Here is a 20020-nt window from a genome sequence, read left to right as displayed (position 1 = left end):
GACTGCCAATAATGACTTTCTTCCAATGAATTCAGGGGAGAGAAGAGTAAATTCACATTGGAGAAACCTGAAAAACACTACCTCAGCCAGGTTATCAAGGTCAACTTTAACAGTGATGTCATGTTAGTTAATAGTATGTACCTCAAGCCTTGTCTAATCACTAGAAAAACATCAGACAAATCCCAATAGAGGGGCATCCTACAAAATAACTGATAAGTATGCCACAAAATGTCAAGATTGTCAAAACACAAGGAAATTCTAAGAAATTGTCCCAACTAAAAGGAGCCTAAGTTGACATGACAACTAAATGTAATATGACATTCTGGATGGGATCCTGGAACAGAATAAGAACAGTAGGTAAAAGCTAAGGAAGTCTGGATAAAATATGGACTTGAGTTAGTAAGAATCTATATCATAAAAGGCCTGTAGTCATGATGCCGCAACGGCGTCACAACCAATGACTGGACTCACCAGGAGGTGCATTGATAGGTCCCGCGGCGGCTGTGGCGGGCGGGACTTTTGGATCCCGCGGTGGCCGCGGTGTGGGGGACTTCTGGGTCCTGCGGTAGCCTCGGCAGGTGGGACTTCTGGAGCGTCATGGGGCACCGGCAGCATCCAAGGAGCATAGTGGGCCACTGGCAGCGTCTGTGGAGTGTGCGAGGCTTCTCGAGGCGGCAGACATGGCCCTGATGGCAGGTTAGGCCTACACATGCACGATTTAATCTATATTAATACTAGAGGCCCAGTGCATGAAATTCGTGCATAGGTAGGGTTCCTAGTGGCTGCCAGCTGCCAGCTGGGGCCTCCCTTCCCCTGGCTGCCTGCCACCGCTGCCAACTGGGGCCTCCTTTCGTGCCCGCCTTGGCCTGGTGCCACCCACTCACCTGCTCCACCATCCTGCCTCAGTCCCGCTCTCATCGGGGCCCATCATGGCCAGCAGCACCTCCACTGCTGCCCACTGCCAGCACCATGTTGCCAGTGCCCACCATTTTCCATGCCGCCCTATGGTGGTCAGCATACATCTAATTCCTGGTAGGTTGAACTCCCTCCTGTGCTTGGGGAAAATTTGCATATTAGCCTTTTATTATATAGGATTAGTTCATTGATTATTTTAAAAGTATACTATACTAATATAAGATGTTAATAATAAGGGAAACTGGGTGGAGAGTATGTGATAACTGTGCACTATACTCTCAATTTTTCTGTAAATTTAAAACTGTTCTATCAAACATATCAAAGTTTTGAAGGTCATAATAACTGTTTTCTGTCTCTACAGTTTCGAGAGTGTTTGCTGCCTTGCTGACTCTCCTTCTCTCTCAGACATCACTTTTGATGGCAACCCCATAGCTCAGGAGCCATGGTACAAGCACACTGTTCTTCAGAACATGCTGCAGCTGCGCCAGCTGGATACAAGGAGAGTCACGGTGAGAGCTCCTCCAAGCGCTTATAGTCTGTTCTCCTTAGTGTGCATGAGGGAATTGGGTTTTATATTCTCTGCTTGAAATGCTTCTTAATTTTAATTAAACTAGGGATTATCATAAATGTAATTATGGTATACTTCAAAATTGTAATTGTAGATATTTTTACCACTTTTCCCCTATTCCCAATGTCATTGAATAGGGCTTTTTAAATTTCTATCCTTCTATTTAACTTAATTATTATGCTTGTTTTTCATTTTTGCTTAATATCTAACTAATAATTTACTTTGTAATGGGTAAGAATTCCATTGGTAATGGTTAAGAACATAATGATTAAGAAAGCAAACTGTTTAAGTCTGAATCCTATTGTGAATATTTTCTATTTGTATACCTTCAGCAGTTTCCTTAACCTTTCTATACCTCATTTTCTCAAAGTAAAATGGGGGTCATAATTGTATTATGTTGTTAGTAAGGTAAAATAAACTATTGAACAAACCTTAGAACAGGGTGAGGCTTCTAGGAGGTATCATACGGAGTTGTTTTTGATGCTGTACCTCTCAAAGTAATGATCTCTTTTCTTATTCATTCTACTCCACTCTACCTATTCTACTTATAGGTTTTGATATGGCTCCTCATCTGAGTGAAATGCTGCATATGATATCTTGTTTATTGGTATACAATGTACATTAGCATATTTTGGGCTCCAAGAAGTTCTGGAAGAAAGAAACTTGCCTTAATTCATTTCATTGCATCCCAAGTTAATTTTAATATTTTATTTTCTCAGAAAAGTCCTTTTAATAATCTCAAACCTAAGCTTCTACTTGTTTTCTTCTTAATGCTTCCAATATTAATGTGCATTTTGAGTGATCAGTTAAGTTTATTCAATTGCCAGTTGACTCATGGCCTGTATACAGCTTCACAGTGTGTGCAGTTTACATGTCTGTCTCAGCAGTATTATGGACAGATAAGATGGCTAACACAGAGTTAAGTGTTGATGTATCATGAATACCAGGGATCTGGTAGGTTCTGCCTCTCTCTTTGTTCCAGCATGGTTCTTTGTTCTCTCAGTTTGTTTAGATCTATACTGTCAACACTGTTTCATACTTTTACCCTATCTACATGTCTTTCTTAATTAGGCATCTTGGCTACTTCTCATTGTTCTTCCTGATGGAGTTGATATGAGTGGGGTAAGAGGTGAAGCTAACCCATTTATATAAATTAGTACTTAATTATGTACAGTAAATCCTTGATTTTGTGGACCTCAATTTAACAGACTTCGGATTTAACAGACAGAATTTCTGGTCCATATGTCATATGTGAAAATTAGCACCCTGTTAATTTTTAAATGCTTTTAACCAAGATTTGCTTATAATTAAACTAACAGGTTGTTTTCTGTTTTAATTCACTGTTATTTTTAACAGATTTTAGCAAATAGGCCAAATGTTGGAAAAAAACACTGTAGTTATTTCACCAACATAAATAGATATTACATATCTACCACTATAGTCTACAGCTCTTAAACAATGTTCAGCAAATGATTAGCAATCACACTGAATTATGTAGACAAACAGGTAATTGGTTCTGTTGTTGTGTGGCATGACTTTCTGTGGCAGTTTAACACAGGCCAGCTGATATTCCGATGTGCACATGCCCCAGCTGTGTGCATTTGTTTACTCTCAGTGATTGGTGAATGCATGCATTAACTAGATCTATTCAGTTTAAATTTAAAATTACTGTAATACATACAGAAAACTTTTCTGTGAAATTAAACTTTTCATACATACTTAACTTTAATTACACAAACATGTTTACACTAGAGGCCCGATGCATGAAATTCGTGCAAGAGTAGGACTTCCTTCCCTCTAGCCACCGGCAGGCACCCGGGACCCGGGCTTCCCCCTGGCTGCTGGCAGGCACCCGGGACCCGGTCTTTCCTCCTCTGGCCACCGGCTGGCACCCAGGACCCGGGCTTCCCTCCAGCCCCGGCTTTGTCCGGAAGGACATCCTGAATGATATTCGGTCTAATTAGCATATTATGCTTTTATTATTATAGATAAGTGAAAACAGGTAAACCAACTAATTTGTCATTTTTTTAACATGTTCATTTGGAAAACCTACTTTATTATATAACAGACTTTAGGCTTTAATGGATACCCCCTCACCCAAATTAGTCCATTATATAAAGGTTTTACTGTATTGTGCTTCTTATAGTGAATTTATGTCAGTTTTGTCTACATAACTAATGTCCATACAGAGCAGAAACCATTCTTCTTTTTCCTTGTCTAATACATACAAGTGTTCTGCACATGGTTCTTTTCTTCTCTATCACACTCAATGCAGAAAATGTAATGTTCAATAAAGATTTGCTGGTTCAGTGATATTTACCAACTTCTATGCCTTAAATAAAGGAGAATAAAACTGTATATAGTCACTGTTCTTGTACAGTCCATAGAGTATGTTTGCCTGGTGAGAAAAGGAGGGAAAATCACCTGGGGTGGGAGCAGGGCCAGCTGTCCTGCTAAATACAGAGCAGCAGTCCTTCACATCTGCTCCTCCACTGTTCATTTTAGAAATTTAAAAAACTCTTACATGGAAACAATCTCAAAGTTACAGAGAATTTGTACATACAGTACAAAGAACTTTTTTTTCTTGTACTGTTGTCAGACATGGACCAGGACCAAGGCAGGTCTTGCCAGGCCAGTCTGGAAATGGGTCCTTGCAAAGTTGCAGAAAAAGCATTTCGGGGACTCATGCATAGGAGGAGTTGAGGTATAGTGGCAAGATTTATTGGAGAGGCATGTACGGCATAGATGCCCCTCCATAAGCCGCTGTACTGCCTCATTCATGACCAGGTGGGTCAGCTTCATCTCACTGTGGAAGAAGTCTAACCTATGGAGCCACACGTCCGCACTTGTCCTCACTCAGGAGTAGGGCCAGGATCCAGACCTGCTGTGCCATTACCCTGGCATTCAAGGCTCTAATAGTCTAGCACAGTGGTTCTCAACCTTCTGGCCCTTTAAATACAGTTCCTCATGTTGTGACCCAACCATAAAATTATTTTCGTTGCTACTTCATAACTGTAATGTTGCTAGTGTTATGAATCGTAATGTAAATATCTGATATGCAGGATGGTCTTAGGTGACCCCTGTGAAAGGGTCGTTCGACCGCCAAAGGGGTCGCGAACCACAGGTTGAGAACCGCTGGTCTAGCACCAGCGAGGCAGTGTGTGCCTCAGGCCTTTGTTCAGCTTTGATTATATTTTCTTGGGCTTGAGAGAGAGCAGGCTTTTTTTCAAACACTCCAATCTTGTTCCTAATTCTTCTCTGGCTTGTGCTGGGCCCTCCCCCCTATCCAATCCCTTTCCTTAATCATCCAGGTTTCCATACCCTTATCCTACCTTGTCCTTTTCCCAAATTTTCCCAGGCTAGACTCGTCTCCTTTATGGTGGCCATTTTGGCTCCTACTGCAAATGCCTCATAGTTTTGCCTCATCATCTGGCTCCTGTGCATGCCTCAGGAGGAGAATTTCCCCCTCTCTGTTTTACCCCTCCCCCCGGTTTAATCTGTGGGAAGGGGCTGGTACTTCCCTGGGAGATTGGAAAGCTGGTTCTTCCTCCCTACTCAGGGGGAAGAAGGGATGTTAATCCCCTTGGCAGGGCAGTCTGGCTATCCCCTGCGTCTGGAAGCCGAAGACTCCTAGTTAATCCAACTTAATTAGATATCTGGCTCCCTTCTCTTTTGTTAATATCTTACTAGCTGCCTACTGTAACAGAACCACTTGAGAGTAACTTGCTGACTTGATTCCTCAACAACCCTAAACACATTAGTGTGTATTTCCTATAAGCAAAGACATTCTCCTGTGTAAACACAATATAACTAATGAAATCAGGAAATGAATATTGAATAATTACTAGGGTCGAATTCTCACACCACTTTCAATTTTAGCAATCATATCAACAATATTTGGTATAGCAAAATGATCCAGTTTGGAATTATTCATTTGTGGCGGCTAAAAAATATTAACACTTTTCCTTCTTCTGGCTGGGCCAATAACCAAACAGATACAGATTAACAGGAGAATATGAAAGTTTAATATATGTGCATAGGGAATTTACATAGGCATGAGAATTACATGAAAATTCCAAAGACAGTGAGGTAACATTGGATATATAAAACATTTTTGGACAAAGGAGAAGGGGATGGGGGGAAACAGGGAATTAGATTTCAGAAATAAGAATGGATGATTTACAGGTAGTTGAGGAGGAGGGAACACACTTGGCAGGAAAATCCTAGCCAGGTGATTCAGAAACAGTGGGACACAGGGCACCCACCTGCCCAAAGCCCTCTTATGTACCGTACTTACTTCAAATTAGGCAGCATACTGAGCTCTCCCTCCTGAAACAGGTTTCTCTATCTGAATCTCTTGAGTAGGAAAGGGGGAGGGCCAAAGGTTCTTTCTGAGTCTTTTGTTTCTTAATAAACAGCTGAAATTCAATACATTGGAAAGCAGCTTTGGGGTGGCGGAATTTGGTCCCTTCACATTACATATAGATGCATTTTATTGTCATGTCTCTTTTTCAGGCACAGTTCCTCAATTCTTTTTTGGGGGGATTTCATGACTTTAGTATTTATGAAGATTACAGATCAGTTATTTTGTAGAATGATCCTCAATTCAGGTGTTGTTGTTTTTTTTTCATGTTTCCTCATGATTAATTTTTAGCTACAGATCTTTGGGATAAATATCACAAGTGATTTTGCATTCTTCTCATTGCATCCTGTCAAGTGATGGGTAACTTTTATTTATCCCTTTACTGATATTGTTCACTTTGATTAAGATGATGTCTGCCAGGCTTCTCCATGTGAAGTTACTGCTTTTCTTTTGTAATCCAATTCCTTATAAAAATTTCAATTTATTTATATTGGGATGGACCATATTATTTAGTTCACTTTTTGTTTATAATTTTATAGTAACTTTACTGTGGAAAGAATATACCTTTTAAAGATTTGCAGTAACAGGATTGGCATACAATGCCTATGAGCTGATCACCTGTTTTTGTAAAAAAGTTAGATTGGAACACAGTCATGTTCATCCATTTGTTCCTGGCGAGACAATGAGACCACGGTTCTTGTCTTCTTGAAGAAAATATTTCAATCAAGAGAAAAGGTAAAGCAAACTAGGTAAGAATGTATTGGCCACAGTGAAAACATACTTAGGACAGTGAAACAAGAAAGGGCTTAGAAGAAGTAACAGGAGAGCCTAGGCTGGGCTGCTTTGGCTCACTGAGAAGTCAGAGAAAAGGCAGCCTTAGAGACAGATTCAAGGGGTTAGCCCAGGACCAGCTGCTGCTGCCCATTGCTCCCCTGGTTGCAGTCTCCTGGAGTCCTAGAGGGAAGAAAGGAGAAGGGTATGGCATGGGCATGCTCCCCTGGGTGAGAGCTTGCATTTGGGTCCTTCATCCTGAACATATTTCTCTCTCTCTTGCAGGTGGATATCTTAGAGGAGATCACAGGGGAGGGTCTCAATAGAATAGTCATTAGCTTTACAAATGTGCTCTTTCAGGGTGATGGTCTTCACTGATTAGTTGGCGCCAGGGCAGTGGGTCATTATTCAATGCAGCTGGTCTTGAGGCAGCAAGGGCATCACTTGTCTGCTTTTACTGCTTTTCTGGGCTTGGAGCTGAAATATATCTGAGGCCTAGATCTTATCTTTAGGGAGGTAAAGGACAGGGGGCCTAAACCACATAGCTAGTGATATGAAACGTCAGGGGGTCTGAACCGCAAAACCAACAATATGAAAGGTCAGGTGGTCCAAACTAAAGGACTATTGATGTGCTAGGGGAGGATAGGTTACCCTGGAGGCGAGGTTCTTGTTTTCCCAGTTTTGCTCCTTGCTAGGCATTTGAGGCTTTCTGCCCTGTGATCTTCTGTATCTGGCCCATCATCCTTGCTCTGCTCATGTGTGTCTAACTGCCTATAACACATTTATATACTATCTATGTCTGCTTTGATGCTGCAATAGTAAAATTGAGTAGTTGCTAAAGAAACTATATGGTCTACAAGCCTAAAATATTTACCATCTTACTAGAAAAGTTTGCTGATACCTGTTCTATAATAATTTTTTCTCTTTAAAAATGATATCTTGCTTGAATTTTATGTAATTTATAATGTAAACATTCTAGCTGAGGTGGATTACACAAACATTTAATGAACTTCTGTGAACAAGGGCTGTGGTTCCCAAACTGTGTGCCAAAGATGCTGAAGTGAACTCACAGGGGCATTGTGGAACACTTTTTAGTTTTAAGGAAAACACAGTGATATTTGATATCTATGAGTTACTGAAAAACTTCCAGCTCAAGGTAGTTTACCATTTCAACATTAGATCACACTATATTTCTCTCTCTGGCACCATATCTTTTCAAAGCTGACTTTTCAGTGGTTATTGTGATCAAAACAAATGCCATGTCGAATTAGTACGGAACAGGAAATGGGGGTGGCAGTGTCCGATCTAATTCCAGTGTTGGAGAAGTTGTCCAGTGCCCCACAGGTACACCTGTTCCATTGGTAAGTAATTGTGGTTATTTAAGAGTGATATATTTTTTCTTTCAGTTTATATGTATTATTGTTTTCAAATGGCTACTAAGTTGCTAGAACATGAAGACTTGTTAAGTTGCTTCCTAGCTATAGTAAACAGAGCTTTTTTGTTTTAACTTAGAGGCACTGTGCAAAACTTTATGAGACATTCTTAGTCACTTTGAACTGAAAAGTTTCTGTACTAGGGTCTATGTTAGATACTAGATACGGTAAGATCAGACTTATAATTTCTGCCCTCCCATTAACTTACAGTTTAATGCAGAGGCAGTCATGCAGCTTGATTATAATTCGAAATGACTAGTTAGATAAGATAGATTGATGGATATGTGTATGTACACACACACACACACACACACACACACACACACACACAGCACAGTCATATTGAAGAGCAAAGCACTCTACCAGAGAAATAGGATAAGTTCCAAAGGAGAAAATACTTGAGTCTTGAAGAGTGGCAAAGAAGAAGGAGGAAGTATCTGTGAAGAATGTTACAGGGAGTGAGAAGGTGTGCAATATGCAGAGGGGTGCTGAGAGACTATAGCAACTGATAGCAGTTCAACATGGCTGAGTACAGGGGGGAGACTAGCAGGAGCAAAGGCTATCTGACAGGCAAGGACTAGGCCGTGAAAGGCATTTTATATCATAATAAAGTGGTTAGATTTTTGTCATGATCATAAAAAAAGCTCTTGAAGAGTTTAAGGTAGTTAAATTGGAATTGCCTATGAAAGAGATTATTTCTCTGAGTAGCAGCCCAGAGGATGAATTGGGGAGGATGGGTTGGGTGGTGAGATGAGAAGCAGGGAGATAGTCAGGGTTAAGAGCTTCTAGGGCTCCGATCCAGAGGAACGGCAAGAGATAATGTGGTGCTAAGAGGTAATATGAATTGTTGGCTTCAATGCCTGTTTTGCTTTGTTAACAAGAATGGCTTTTAGTATGTAAAGAGTAGAAATAAATATTAATAAGGTAAAAGTGAGGCCTAGGATAGGTGAATAAATAATTTTGAATTCTGACCCATCTAGAGCAGGGGCTGACAAACTTTATCTGTAAGGACCTAATTAGGCTTTGGGGGCTATACAAGCTCCGTTGAAAACTACTCAGCTCTGTCATTGTGGTGTGAGAGCAGACATATACTACAATTCATAAGTAAATGAGCGTGGCTGTGTTCCAGCAAAACGTCATTTACAAAAATAGGTGGCAGATTAGATTTGGCCTGTGGGCTAGAGTTCACCAATCCTTGATCTAGAACACTGAATAGACATAGTGAATGAATTGGTAAACCACTGAAAGTTATTTCTGAGAAGCAGTGTTGAATAATGTAGTAGCCGGAAAGTAAGGTAAACTAACCTGTCTTTTTATCAAAGAAGGAAAGAATGTAAATTCCACAAATTGTAATAATAAACTTGATGTTGATTATGAAAGAAAACTAAATTAGATTATTACAAGAAGGGTTGTACTTAAGGAATTGATCACTAGGAGGCAGCATTAGTTCACTAAAAACAATTTACACTAAAGTCATTTTTCTATTTTAGATATTATAAATAGCCCCTTTCAGAAGAGTGCTATAGATAGATAGTGTTTTAGTACTTAAGCAAAGTATTTGACAAGACTTTTATGAGATCACTTGGGATAAATTGTATGACAACATGGTTAAATGGATTTGTGGTTCAGGTATACCTATAGAACATGAATTAATTGATTAATGCCAGCCTATAGAGAAATCTGTACTTGTAGGCCATGAGGCTTTTCCTCAGGCCCATTCTATTTAACATTTGTGATTAATGACTAGATGATGATGACAATATTTATTTTATTCTGATAAAGTATGTGAATGACAGAAACTGGAGAAGTTAGAGATCCTAATATATTGGTTGATCAAATCAGAATCTAAAGTAGACATAAGGATGATACTTCAGGTCTTCAGATATTTTCACAACTATCCAATAAGAGAAAAGACACAATTTTGAGAGGCTAGAACAAGGACCATTGTATAGAAAATTCTGGGAGACAGAATTTTCTCCTTTTTATTTCTAAGGCTGTATGTTCACAATTCTGAAACAGACACAATGCCTAAAGTCTTCACCTCACACCCACATTTTGTTGGCTTAATATGAACTTATTTATAATTTGCTCTCCAAAAAGTGGAATCGCCTACCTGAAGCAGAAGTGAGTTTTTTTCTCACTCCGATGATGTGGTCCCCGTTACTAATGCTTATCAATGTGTTCTGGTTCTCCTCCTCTCTTTGACGTATGGAAAGACGATAGTTCCTTTCCTCTTGCAGTTAGGTGTGGTCATGCAATTTGCTTTGGCCCATGAGATGTGAGCAGAAGTAATGTATATAATTTCCAGTCAGAAGCATTTAAAAACTTATGTGTGATTTTTCCATGCCTTTCTTCCGTGGTCATTGTGGAAGCATATGATGAGTTGAAGATACTATCAGATCACAACACCCAGGAGTACTTAGCCAATTTATGGAGGACAGTGGTAGTGTTCTCTGCATGATCAAGAAATAAACTTTTCTTATTGTAAGCCAGTGTAAGTTGTGAAGTTGTTATAACAGCATAACCTAGCCTGCTCTGGCTTTTACCTACTTTGGTATTTAACAACTAATAGCCCTGGGCCAATAGAAGTCAGGTGACAGGGCTTCTAATGTTGAATCTGACATTAACTATGACCCTAGAAAAATCAGTTTTCTCTGTAAAACAAAATTCTTTGAATGAAAAATATGGACCATCTCTTCTAGACAAAAACACTGTGACTTTAAAATCTGTTCTAATACTTGATATAGTCAAAGAAAACAATGCCTTTTATCTGTTCTATTGTTTTAAACTATAGGGTTAAAAGCCCACATTGCCATTTACTTTTTTAATGCCACATAAATTGCTGTCTATATTAGTTAGGACCATTTTATTATTTAGTTTGGAATAAACTTCTCATATAATACATGCATTGTTTTTAGAACCTTAATAATCTACTAATAGAGTATAATCCAGGTTATCAAACATCTATTGAATCACTGTACTTCTTTGAAATCATTCCTATAATAGAATGATTTCTGGATTCTCTATTTCTATAATAGGTCTCCAAAACAAACTGAAATATGGAAAAAAGTTGATTTTTTAATATTTTTTGAGTCCCAGCTAGATTCCTTTCTTTTGCTACATAAAGGGTTTGGCTTTGATCCCAGAAATTGAACTATTATCATGAAGATGCCAGAATTTCACTCTTTTTTCGTCTTAGCAACAGAGTTCTAGCTTATCTTTAAAATTAGAGGTTTGTTTTTTGTTTCTAAGTTTAGTTACTCTATAAGTATTTGGGCTGAAATACAGATATCAGATATATAAATTCCTTAAAACACTCAATATTTGAATTGATTTGGCATCTATCCAGTTTCTCTAGGTTTGGCTTTCCTTTGAAAGCCCTACTGTCTTTAATAGAAGCTCAGATTCTTTTTGGAAACTCTGATGGAATCACCTCTTAAGTATGTGTAGGACGTGCTCCATACAGCTTCCAGTGCTGTTTGAAATTGGCTCTTTAAACAACCAATCTGTTTCTAGTTCACATTTTATAGATGAGTCAACAATTGAACATCAGTATAACTTGCTCTTTAAAAAGTTTGTTCTGAAATAGTTTATACTTAATTGGCACCAAATCAGTATTTACTGAACAAAAGAATTTAATATAAGTATTAATCTAGCTATTTTGTGATGTTAGGAATCAAGGTTTCGAATTTTTATTTAGTTTATTTCTCCTCATTATCTCCATTCAGACTTACATTAAGAATAAGTATATTCCATATTGTAAAAGACACTTTAAATTCCCTCAAAATCACATTAAATTTCTGTTCCCTTTAAACAACTAAATCATATGGCAGATTACTACTGAATGCTAACCTCACCTTTTTTATCTCTCTAAAATCAGTAAAATGCATTTAAATATATCCTTATTATAAAACATTATTAGTTCCATTTCTTGTAAGACATGGCTTCTGGTCCTAATTCTAGTTCTGTCACTAGCTGTGTGACCTTATAAAAACTGCTACAAGAGTACTTCTAGGAGCACCATTTTCTTATTTCTAAAAGGAGAGGCTTCCAGTGGATGCATTTTTAGTCTCCTTTTTAACGCTGTGATAGTTTCTCTTTGTGCATGTTCAGTATACTTCTTTAGTCTAGGTCTTTCTTTGTTTTCAGAAGCATTTATAATGGCTCACCCTCTAGACTACATTTTCATGGCCCCTTTCACCTTACTTAATTTTAATATAACAGATAATAACCTATATACTGGTCAAAATAGGCCAGATAATCTACAGTAATGACTTATCTAACCTCAGTAGATTAAAGTAACAAAGTTTATTTCATGTTAATACTAATTGTCTGCCCATAGTATGTGGTCCCAGAATGTGGCTGTGTGTTGTCCTCATTCCAGGACCAAGACCTTCAAAGTACCCATTATCTGAAGCTTTGCAGATTCCGTGACAGAGGCGAGAGAGAAATAGCTATATCAGACATGTCTCTGAAAGCTCCCACCTAGAACTAAACATGTCATTTTTGCTCACGTGGCATTGGCCAAAGCAAGTCAATGTCCACACTTAACTTTGAGGGGCAGATGTACTAGCTCACGATGTGGCCTGGGTGTGGGAAGACACAGGGATATTTGGTAAACAGCTCGTATGACTATTCATCATGTTACTTCTGATAGGAATACAAATTAGTACTACATTTTATGGAGGGAAATTTGCAAATGTATCAAAAGCTCTAGAAATATGTTTGTCATTTTATTTAGCAGTTAGAGTTTTAGGTAATTATTGAACAAATATACAAAGATGTATATTCAATAATTCATTCTTTAAGTATATGTTTATTGAATATCTACTATGTGCTCGGAGCTGACATGTTCTATACCTTTATGGAGCACTTTGGGGTAAGAGAGTGGAGAGATAGTGCCAGAGATAATTCAAATGAAACAGGTTACTAGTAAGTGTTGTTCAGGGTGCTATGAAAGCATATAAGAACATTTCTTCTGACCTACTTTTCAGTTATCTGATCCTCTCTTCAGCTGTGTAAAGTATACTCTGCAACCCCCTCCCCCTGAATTTTTAATTTCCGTTTTTGTAACTTTTCACTTTTGAAAGAGATCTCCTTCAAATGTGCTAAATTGATTTTTTATAGTTCCTATCTCTGAAGATACTTTCAAGCTTGTTTTTTTATGAAGAAATTGTTTTCTTAAATTGGGACGTAATTTTGAATGTCCATAAATCTTTTGATAATAAAAAAGTTACATGGTTATAATTTATTGTTAAATTTTGATAATCTTCAGGGGAAAAATATGATTAAGATTGTGTATACAGATTACAACTTTTAAAAATTTGTTCACAGTGAATATTGTAAGGTAATAGAGAAATGATAAAATTTGAGTTAGGGTGTTGGGATTATGACTTATTTTTAAAACTTTTCTAACCTGTCTATAATATTATTTAACAGTTTTTAGAATTTAAGAAATTAGACTGGCCAAATCAATTTAAAAACAAAGTAAAAGGAATGATATTAATTGAGAATAATTTGTTAATATCAATGGAGAGTCTTAAAAGGCTTTCACTCTTATTTTATCATTAAATAAAACTCTGATTTGCGACCATAAATAAAATCAAAATTGTTAGAAGTGTCATTTTGATCCTTTTAATCTTCATAATAAAAAATTTAAGTCTTTCTATGTGGAACTATTGTGCCCAGTGTACTAAGAAAACTTATACAAGCTGTTCCCCTCTTTTTTCTTCTCTCATTATTTTGCCCTCTTGTATTAACTAGATTTGTCTCACCTCCATAGTTGGGGTAGAGTTAAGACTGCAGTTTTTTTAAGAATAAAGAACAAAATAAAGAAGACCATGATAACTTTCTTTGAGGGCATAGTTTATATTAGTTAAGTTAGTATGCCTCTCACAAAGAAAACCAGACTTACAGAACCAAAGATATTTAACATAAAAGAGATTAAATGCTTAATAATTTTTTTAAATTTCTTTAGGAAGAAGAAAGGCGTATGGCATCTGTTGTAGCCAAAAAAGAGGAAGAGAAGAGGCGGGAAAGTCATAAACAATCCTTGCTTAAGGTATTTTCTCTCATAGCTGTATGCTTGTGTGTGCTCATACCCACTGCACTGAAGCCAGCTAGTCAGCTAGAAAAGTGGTTTCCAACTCTAAAATGTTCATTCCTATCAATAGAATGTTTTTTTATAAACACCCCTAAAACTTTTATAAGTTTACTACCTATAAATAAACTTGTACTTCTGAAATACAGTATAATATACATTTTAAAACTCATGCAAAAGCTATTTTAAAAGGAAGAAATAAAAATAAATATAATAGAAGTTATCATTTGTTTCTGTACAAGTGCATCGCCTGTGTTTCCTCATGGCATTTAAAGTTCTAAATTTGAAAACTTTCTGTTAGCTTCTCTGTTATAGATTTGGTAAAGATTTTGAGAAATACAGGAATTGAAATTTGTTATAAACTGGTTTTAAGTGATTCAGCATATCAGATATTTCTTTCCTTAAATAAAATGTTTTATTTTAAAATATTTTATATTAACATTACAATGTATAATAAAGACAGCTGAAAGCCTATGTCTTGTACTATGCTTTCTGCTGTGCTCTAAAACTAAGGATATCACTCTGATGATCATTACTCATTTGTGTCTTACCTAGGTGCTTTTCTTTTTAAAAGGGGACATATGTAATACTTTCAACAATAAAGATAAATTTAAAAAAAATTAAATTAAAATGGTGTTCGGAATTCAAAAAATGACTACTAGGGATGTCAAGTTGTATATAATAAACTTATGAAACAAGAAAACTTGTGTGTGTGGGGGTGTGTTTTAAATGTTGTGTATCTTGGTAGGGCTATGGATTACACACAGGTATATGCATTTGTCAAAACTAATCAAAGAGTACACGTTAATCTGTGTCTTTTACTCTACGAAAATTACTCTTAAATGAGCAAAAAAGAAAAACAACTTGGTCCCAAGCCCTCTCAGCTCAGCACTAATACTTCAAAAGTAATTAGAACCATTACTCTGGATACTAACATTTTTGTCACCTGCTGTTATCTCTAACCTGCTGACTCCTCCCCACCTTTGTTTTCCCTCATTCCATTAATTAAATGTGCTTTCCCCCCTCTTGACATCTTCACCGTTTTATTGATTTAGCCAATAAGATTTTAGTTTTCTCTGTAATGGAATATCACTAATGGTTGGCCAAAAACATATTGGCTTATAGGGAATATAGTTGTAGGCAGTATTTTTTTTAAATTCCTTATTGTTTAAAGTATTACATAAGTCTCCTTTTTCCCCCATTGACCTCTCCCCAGCCACTCCCACCCCCAGCACATGCCCTCACCCCCCTAGTGTCTGTGACCATTGGTTATGCTCATATGCCTGCATACAAGTCCTTTGGTTGATTTCTTATCCTCCACCTCCTCCCCTCCCCTTGTAGGCAGTACTTTTTAAATTTGAAGGCGCAAGGTTTACCATTGCCAGATACTAATACTGGCAAACTGTCTGACTGGTTCATTTATAAAAAGTAGTATTTCCTGCCATGCCACTGCTGCTGTCAGATGCATAAGTGAATAAATGAACAAAAATACATAAATAACTATTTCTCTCTGTCAACCTCCAGTTGGCCAGAAAACCAAATGCATAGAGCCCTCATGATAGCCACTCTCCATTAACCCACTGTGCCTGTCTCTTTCAAAGTGGTCTTGGAAATGAATAGAAATAATGGCACTGCTTAGGTTAAAAATTGGATTATCCCAGTCATCTGCAAATGACTGAAACAGAATTTCTTAAGGTCAGATGGCTTTTTATTATAGATTTGGGGGAAAAATTTACAGTTGAATAGTAGATTCCTACTTTAGATAAGGAGGACATACATAAAATGTCAAAAAGTCTCAGAAGTATATCTGAAATATCAAGCAATAGAAAAAAATGCTAAAATTAGAAATACACTTTTAAAAAATTTAGTTTTAATTACCTTTGTCATCGCTTTTTATTCATATTCAGTGCCATTTCTACATGCTAAAGATAACCAAATATAGGCACAGAGGTGGAACTAAAAGTAATTATTCTACACGTACACATGCCCTGAGCAAATGGGCAAAAACCTTCCTAAGGGGAAGGGAAAGTGTCTGTTTTCAGCTTCTGATCTAATTAATATGCCATATAATAATGTTAACTTTTTATAGTATAGAATAGAATAGATTAGTGATTATTTTCCCCAATACATTTATATAAGTTGACTAGAAACATTTCAACATGGCAGTTTCAGTAGTCCAGAACTAATTTTTCGACAGGTTTCTGTGAGAGAATAGAGCCCCAGTGCCCTAATCAGTGGTTCTCAAAGTGAAGTTCATTAGCAAATTCAAGAACCCCACCTGAAACTCACTAAATCAGAATGGGGTTTGAGCTAGCAATTAATGTTTTAATAAGCTCTCCGTGACTTAAGGCCCTCTAAAGTTTCAGAATCACTCCCCTAAGGTATCCATTGCATATAATGAATTAAATTATTTAATCTTCATCTAGGAAGGCACTAGTTACCTAGAAATATTCCAACTTAGTACCATTTCTTTTAGTAGTTTGTACATAATTATTAATTTTCAGACATTGTAATTTATACTGTGAAGCTTGGAGCATTAATCAATTCCTTGCCTTTTCTCCTCCCACCGAGGTTATTTCATCATGTTAGTCCTAATTACTGGGCAGGAAAATTAAAATACTATTCAGTTTTTCTTTTTGTGTTTAAACACAAAAGCATGTAAATTTCTGTTAAATTAAAATTTCAGATAACACTTAAGTATATAAATTTCTGTTAAACTTTCAGGTAGTGAAATTTTTATATCTTCAATACGAGTAATTATTGTTTGTATATGTTTCTTTTTCTTTAAGGATGATAGACAATTATTAAGGTGTTTAAATACACAAGGTAAATAAAGGCCAGTTGTACTTTGTTTTAGAATAATAATTTGACCCGGCTGGTGTGGCTCACTGATTGAGCATTGACCTATGCTCTGGGAGGTCACGGTTCAATTCCTGGTTGCAGGCTCGATCCCCAGTAGGGGCCATGTAGGAGGCAGCTGATCAATGATTCTCTTTCATCAATGATGTTTAGAGAAACATCATTGATGAAAGAGAAAGAGTCTCTCTCCCTCTTCTTTCCTCTATGAAGTCAACACAAATATATTTTAAAAAATACAAATTTGATAGCTACTTTTAAGGAATAGACTCCCTTTAAAAGTGTGATAAGTAGTACAAACAGTATGCACTTTGGATATTCCCCTACTGCAAAAATTGCTTTATGAACTTGTTACAATAAACTTTTTCACAGGAGAAGAAAAGGTTAACAATTAACAACATAGCACGACAGTGGGACTTGCAACATCGAGTAACCAATATTGCTGCAAATCAAGATAGAAAAAATTCTGACTCTCCTTCTCTGGACCCCTGTCAGATGGATGGGAGCACCACCTCTGCATTTCCAGAGGAAACAGGGTATGCAATGGTATTCTTTCCAGATACCAGTCTTTGAAGACATGAATTTGAAGCAGAAATGAGAAGCCATTTAACAATAGTTTTCATAAGAAAACCACTGAACTTAGAAGTTTACATTTAAAAGTTAAGATGGAATTATTGAAAAAACAACTGACCACTAGTTAAAAACAAAACACTTTCAGTGGTTTTTTATTTGTCATAGGAAAAAATGTAGGTTACTTAATTTAGCCTATGAGACCCCCTACCTGCCTCACCTATTTTATCCTGTCTCCTACCGCCGCCTCAGTGACTTTCAGTTCAGTTACTTCCAGCCTTTCTCCTGCAAACAGTTGTCTTCTCCCCTGACACCACTTCCCTGCCTGACTTCCCCCACCCTATCCTAGCTTTAACTCCAACTCAGCCTGGAGGTCTTAAATTTAGACTTCATATCCCCTGGAAAGCCTTCCCCAACTACTTCCCCCCAAATACCCTAGATCAGATACCCCCTTTATCTCTCAGTACTCTGCACTTTGCCTTCTTAGCACTTACCATAACCATAATTAAATGAGTAGTGGATAATTGTTTCAGATCTGCTTTTCCCACTAGACCAGCGGTTCTCAACCTGTGGGTCACAACCCCTTTGGGGGTCGAACGACCCTTTCACAGAGGTCGCCTAAGACCATCGGAAAACACATATATAATTACATATTGTTTACAGTAGCAAAATTACAGTTATGAAGTAGCAACGAAAATAATTTTATGGTTGGGGGTCACCACAACATGAGGAACTGTATTAAAGGGTCTCAGCATTAGGAAGGTTGAGAACCACTGCACTAGAATGTAAGTTTCAAGAGGAAAAGAATCCTGATGCTCTTGACCTATATGGTATCCCCATCAGCCAGCGCAAAACCTTACTCCTTAACTAGTAGTATTAAGCAATTCAGCATAAAATCTGAATAATTACTCCAGTTTTGTTTTATGATACAGTGGGGCCTTGACTTACGAGTTTAATTTGTTCTGAGACCGAGCTCGTTAAGGAGCTCATTAACTCAAATTACTCTATCAACTCAATGCAAAAAATCGGCCGAGAGACAGCTGGTATCTCAAAAACTCGTTAGTCGGGACACTCGTAAGTCAAGGCCCCACTGTATCTCTCTATTCCTGTGGCTCAAAACCTCTTTTCTCCAATGACACGTGTCATATAATTCATATCTCCTGGTTTATGAGCAAATCTGAATACACTATCTAGACTTTGCACATTTCTCTTCCTCTTAAGCAAGCACATTGGAATCAAGTAAGTGAGAGAGACATAAAGCATATATATCTTTATAGTTTATTTATAATTTAAAATATGTATGTATAAAATTTTAAAATAAAGCCTAAAAATCGGATGGAATTTCAATGTTTTTCAGGTGATGAAGCACATATTCAAACCAAATATAATGTAGTTTTTTATGTCAAGTTTTTAGCTCCTATTCTTTAAGCTTTTTATAAAATAAATAATATAATAAAGAAAGTAATTTAAGAGGCATTAGAATATTATTTTGGAAGTTTTCTGACGTTAAAGAGTCTGATATATATTTAGACAAACTTACAAATTTTTAGTTATAGGATTATTATATGTTGATCAATGTATTTTCTTCAGTTCTCTTAGGTATTCACATGTATAGCTTTTCAGCTCTTTTAATTAAAAAAATTCAGGCCATAAAAAATAGAAATTCTATTCCCTGGCCAGGTGGCTCAGCTGGTTGGAGTGCTGTCCCATACATTGAAAGGTTGCAGGTTCGATTCCTGGTCAGGCCACATACCTATGTTGCATTTTCAATCCCCCATCAAAGCATGTACAGGAGGCAACTGATCGATGTTTCTCTCTCCTCTCTTTCCCTTACTCTCTCTAAAAAAGCAATGGGAAATATCCTCAGGTGAGGATTAAAAAAAAGAATAGAAATTCTAATTAAGTGATAATTTATATAACAAATATATCATTCTAATATCATTTAAACATGTCAAAATATTATTTTACTTGTTTAGAACTATAATACTTTTTAAAGTTAAAACTTTATATCATTTGTCTTTAGATTTATGAAATACTGCATAATTTCTCTTTTTTAAAAAAATATTTTTCCTGTCTTCCTTAAGGTTTCCTAGTTCTAAGTTTATCCAAATAATCTTGCAAATTTTATTCTAAAACTTTAATAATGTTTTAAAAGTTAGTCCTATAATACATCAAGTTTATTTTAATATGGTGTTAGGTAAGAGTCTAACTTGATTTTATTTCAGTTGACAAGTCAATCTACACTAATAAAAGAGAAACATGGTAATTGGCATACGACCGCTACCCTTTTCATTGGCTAATCAGTGAGTATATGCAAATTAACTATCAGCCAAGATGGCGGCCGGCAGCCAGGCACTGAAGCGAGCAGGGAGGCTTGCTTGCTGCATACTCCAACGTTCCCCGCCTAACTTGCCAGCCTCTCAGTTGCAACTCTAAGCAACTAT

General features: G+C 36.9%; 1 protein-coding gene across 6 annotated transcripts in view; it reads left to right on the top strand.

The window, feature by feature from the left end:
* LRRC49 (leucine rich repeat containing 49) overlaps positions 1–20020 on the top strand; it is a 183322-nt gene that overhangs the window by 105449 nt on the left and 57853 nt on the right. For all 6 annotated transcript variants that reach the window (XM_005870241.2, XM_005870240.2, XM_005870242.2 and 3 more), the window contains 3 exons: positions 1277–1424; positions 14028–14111; positions 17379–17542. In XM_005870241.2, coding sequence (XP_005870303.1) covers positions 1277–1424; positions 14028–14111; positions 17379–17542 — 396 coding nt within the window. The remainder of the gene's footprint in view (positions 1–1276; positions 1425–14027; positions 14112–17378; positions 17543–20020) is intronic.

Source organism: Myotis brandtii, unplaced genomic scaffold (genome assembly GCF_000412655.1).
Source record: "Myotis brandtii unplaced genomic scaffold, ASM41265v1 scaffold315, whole genome shotgun sequence".
Lineage (NCBI taxonomy): Eukaryota > Metazoa > Chordata > Mammalia > Chiroptera > Vespertilionidae > Myotis > Myotis brandtii.
Note: the sequence above shows the minus strand (reverse complement) of the source record. Positions and strands in the feature narration are given on the sequence as shown.